Source organism: Octopus bimaculoides, chromosome 28 (assembly GCF_046866305.1).
Source record: "Octopus bimaculoides isolate indiv1 chromosome 28, ASM4686630v1, whole genome shotgun sequence".
NCBI lineage: Eukaryota > Metazoa > Mollusca > Cephalopoda > Octopoda > Octopodidae > Octopus > Octopus bimaculoides.
In genome coordinates, this window is record NC_142955.1 from 25,759,454 (window position 1) to 25,763,313 (window position 3,860).

Genomic DNA, 3,860 nt, shown 5'->3' on the forward strand with positions numbered 1-3,860 from the left:
AGGGCTCTCTTACGATCTCACACCCCATCATGGACCCACCTGACACACTTCGTTCTTTTGTCTGCTCCCTAATTATTGTTTGATGTTGTTGTTGTTATTGATGATGATGATGATGATGATGATGATGTTGTTATTCTTGTTGTTGTTGCTGCTGCTGCTCTGCCGCTCGTTTTTTTTGTCTTGGCGTCCACTGAAACAGTGTAGGGTTCAATCCCCCCGCAGGTACTCATCGTCAGGCTGTTCAGGACACGCTACCGGTACGACTCGTGGAAGTCGAAGACGAGACCGAGACCGAAGAGATGAGACGATCCTCTTGCTGCATCATATCGCGTGACGCCAACGCCACTGCCAACGCTGCGCTAGCTTTGCTTCGACAGAAACAGACTGATCCTGTTGCAATTACCACCGCTACTGCTGCTGCTGCTACTACTACCACTGCTGCTGTTGCTGCCGCTACAACTGCGACCTCCATTATTGATGCTACTGCCATCGTCGCTACCGCCACCACCACCACCACCATCATCATCATCATCATAGTTGTTATCGTCAGTTTGAGAACTGATGTCATCACCTCCGCTGCCGCTGCTACCTGCTTCTGCTACTGCTGTTGATCTGATTGATGCTGCTGTGAATGCTGTTGTTACAATCATTTTATATCCTGTTTTCAATTCATTTGTACACACACACACACACACACACACACACACACACACACACACACACACACACACACACACACACACACACACACACACACATACATATATGTATGTATGTGTGTATCTATCTATCTATCTATTTACACTTGGCGTATTTTATAAATATGCCTGCTCAAGTACCATGCTAGCATGAAACTATTAATAACTCTTTTGGTTGTATATTTAATTTCATCATCATCATCATCATCATCATCATCATCATCGTCGTTGTTGTTTAACGTCCACTTTCCATACTGGCATGGGTTGGATGGTTTCACTGAGGGCTGCTGGTGAGCCAGAATGCTGCACCAGACTCCAATCTGATTTGGCAAAGTTTTTACAGCTGGATGCCCTTCCTAACGCCAACCACTACAAGAGTGTAGTGGGTGCTTTTACGCGACACCAGTCAGGTGATTCTGGCAATGACCATGCTCAAAAGGTGTTTTTTACGTGCTACCTGCACGGGAGTTAGTCCAGCGGCACTGACAACAACTACGCTCGAATGTTGTTTTTCACATGCCACCGGCACATGTGCCAGTAGGGCGACTCTGGCAGCGATCACACTCGAATGGTGCTTTTGATATGCCACTGACATGGGAGCCAATCCGTAGCCCTGGCAACAATCACGCTCGGATGTGCTTTTAACATTCCACTGGCACGAGTGCCAATTAGGCGGCACTGTCATCGGCCACATCAGCGATTTTGATTTGTTTTCACTTGCCTCAGTAGGTCTTTGCAAGCAAAGTTCATTGTCTAATGAATGAGGGGTACTCATAAGTGGACCAATACATGTGCAGGTGCCACTTAAAACATATCCAGTCCACTCTGCTGAGTGGTTGGTGTTCAGGAGGGCATCCAGCTGTAAAAATCCTGCCAAAACAGTCACAGAAGTCTGGTGCAGGCTTCTGTCTGGCCGGTTCTTGTCAAACCATCCCAGCCATACCTGCATGAAAGGTGGACGTTAAACGATGATGAAGATATATATTGATGTATATATGTTGTGTGCGTGTGTAACATGTAATCACGATAATATTTTCATATTTTTCCATGCCCTGTACATGGATGTGTAAATATACAACACAAGTGTGTGTTTGTGTGTGTATATCTGAGTGTGACTGTGTGTGTGTGTGTGTGTGTTTGTTCGTGTACATATGTGTGTGATGTTAAAATAATTGTACATTCCCGTCATTGTTTTTAATTTGGTGTGTATCTCTCCAGATTTTAATTGCTGCTGTAATGAGCATTGCAGAATGTGAAGGTGGCTGTGTGGTGAGAAGCTTGCTCATCAACCACATGGTTTCAGGTTCAGTCCCACTGTGTGGCACCTTGGGCAAGTGTCGTTTTCTATAGCCTTGGACTGACCAAAGCCTTGTGAGTAGATTTGGTAGAAGGAAACTTAAAGAAGCCCATCACATATATATATATATATATATATGTATATATTTATGTGTGTTTCTATGTTTGTCCCCCCACCATCTCTTGACAACTGATGCTGATGTGTTTGTGTACCTGTAACTTAGCAATTCAGCAAAAGTGACCGATGCAATAATAAGTTTACATAAAATAAGTCTGGGGTCAATTTCTTTGATTAAAACCCTTTAAAGTGGTGCTCCAGCAGATATCAAATTCTCTATGTAAAATTCCAAGGCTGGTTCCTTCAAATGGTGCATTTTTGGTAAAATTCTTTTATCTCCCCTCCGATGTTACAATTTATTTCTCACTACTCAGAGTGTAAAGTAAAATATTGATAATAAGGAGAACAAGGAATTTGAACATTCAAACTTTAAGTTTATTTACAGTCATACAACGAACTATAATCACTGGTGCAATTCAGATATATAAATCCATATATACAATATATATACATGCATATATATGATACATACAATATACAATATATACACACATATATTATGTATATGTATGTGTGTGCACGTGTGTGTGTATTTCTCATTTAGTGTAGAGGAATGTTATGTAAATATACTTTATATGATGTTTTTGTTGTGTTTAATAAACGTTGTTGTTATTGTTATTATATCTTGTTATTATTATACGCATATTTAGGGCAGCGAGCTGTTAGAACCGTTAGCATGCTGGGCGAAATGCTTAGTGGTATTTCGTCTGCCACTACGTTCTGAGTTCAAATTCCGCCGAGGTTAACTTTGCCTTTCATCCTTGGGGGTGGGGGCGATAAAATAAGTACCAGTTATGCACTGGAGTCAATGTAATCCACAAGCCCCCTTCTCCCCCAAATTTTCAAGGCCCTGTGCCTAGAGTAGAAATTATATATATATATATGGGGTCATCCTATAAATAATGCAGTTCTTTTTATACTTCTTTTATTTTTCAAAATTAAGATAAACAAAATTCTTTTGTAATCTAAAATATACTCTCCTTCATTTTCTACAATGCTCTTCCATCTATCTGGTAGACTTGCAAGATCCCTTTTCCAAAATTCACTTGTCTGTGATGAAAAATACTCCTCCAGTACTGTTCTGACCTTATCTATAGAATTCATATTTTTTTTCCATCCAGATGATTTTGAAGACTGTGGAATAAATGATAATCAGATGGGGCAATGTCCAGCAAATATGATAGGTGGGGCATTGTTTCCCGTTCAGCCTTTGGAACGTTGTCCTTGCAGTATGTGGCCGAGCATTATTCTGATGGAAGAACACATTTCGTCTTGAAAGCAAAAATGACCAAAGATGGTCGTTTTTCTTTTAGCACTGACTTAAGCTGCCTCACAGTAGATCTACTTTGTTATCATTTGGTTTTGGTTTAAAATTTCAGAGTGAACTAAACCTTTCATATCCCACCAAACAGATGACAACATCTTATGTGGGTGAAGACCTTCTTTAGCCTGGGGAACCGGTGTTTCTCCTTTCCCTACCCACTGTCTTTGGCACTTGACATTTATAGAGAACCCATCTCTTGTCACCAGTCACTATTCAGTCCAAAAAATGGTTCATTCGTGAGATGTGACAGCAAAGAAGAGCACACATTCACTCTCTGCATGTGATTAGATTCAAAAATTTTATGAGGTACCCATTGACCCAATTTGCTGACTTTTCCTATGTCATGCAGGTGTTGATGAATGGTTGAGTGACCAAATCAAAATTTCCCTGCTAGTTCCTCAACAGTTATGATGGGATTTTGTTC

The 3,860-nt window shown here is 40.9% G+C and overlaps 1 protein-coding gene across 1 annotated transcript in view; it reads left to right on the forward strand.

Moving 5' to 3' along the window:
* The window catches only part of LOC106873791 (leucine-rich melanocyte differentiation-associated protein), a 25,079-nt gene extending 22,349 nt beyond the window's left edge, over positions 1–2,730 (forward strand). Inside the window, exon 6 of the mRNA XM_014921301.3 lies at positions 223–2,730. Within this exon, the coding sequence (XP_014776787.1) occupies positions 223–303 (81 nt within the window). The 3' untranslated portion in view covers positions 304–2,730. The remainder of the gene's footprint in view (positions 1–222) is intronic.
* The last annotated feature ends 1,130 nt before the right edge of the window (positions 2,731–3,860 follow it).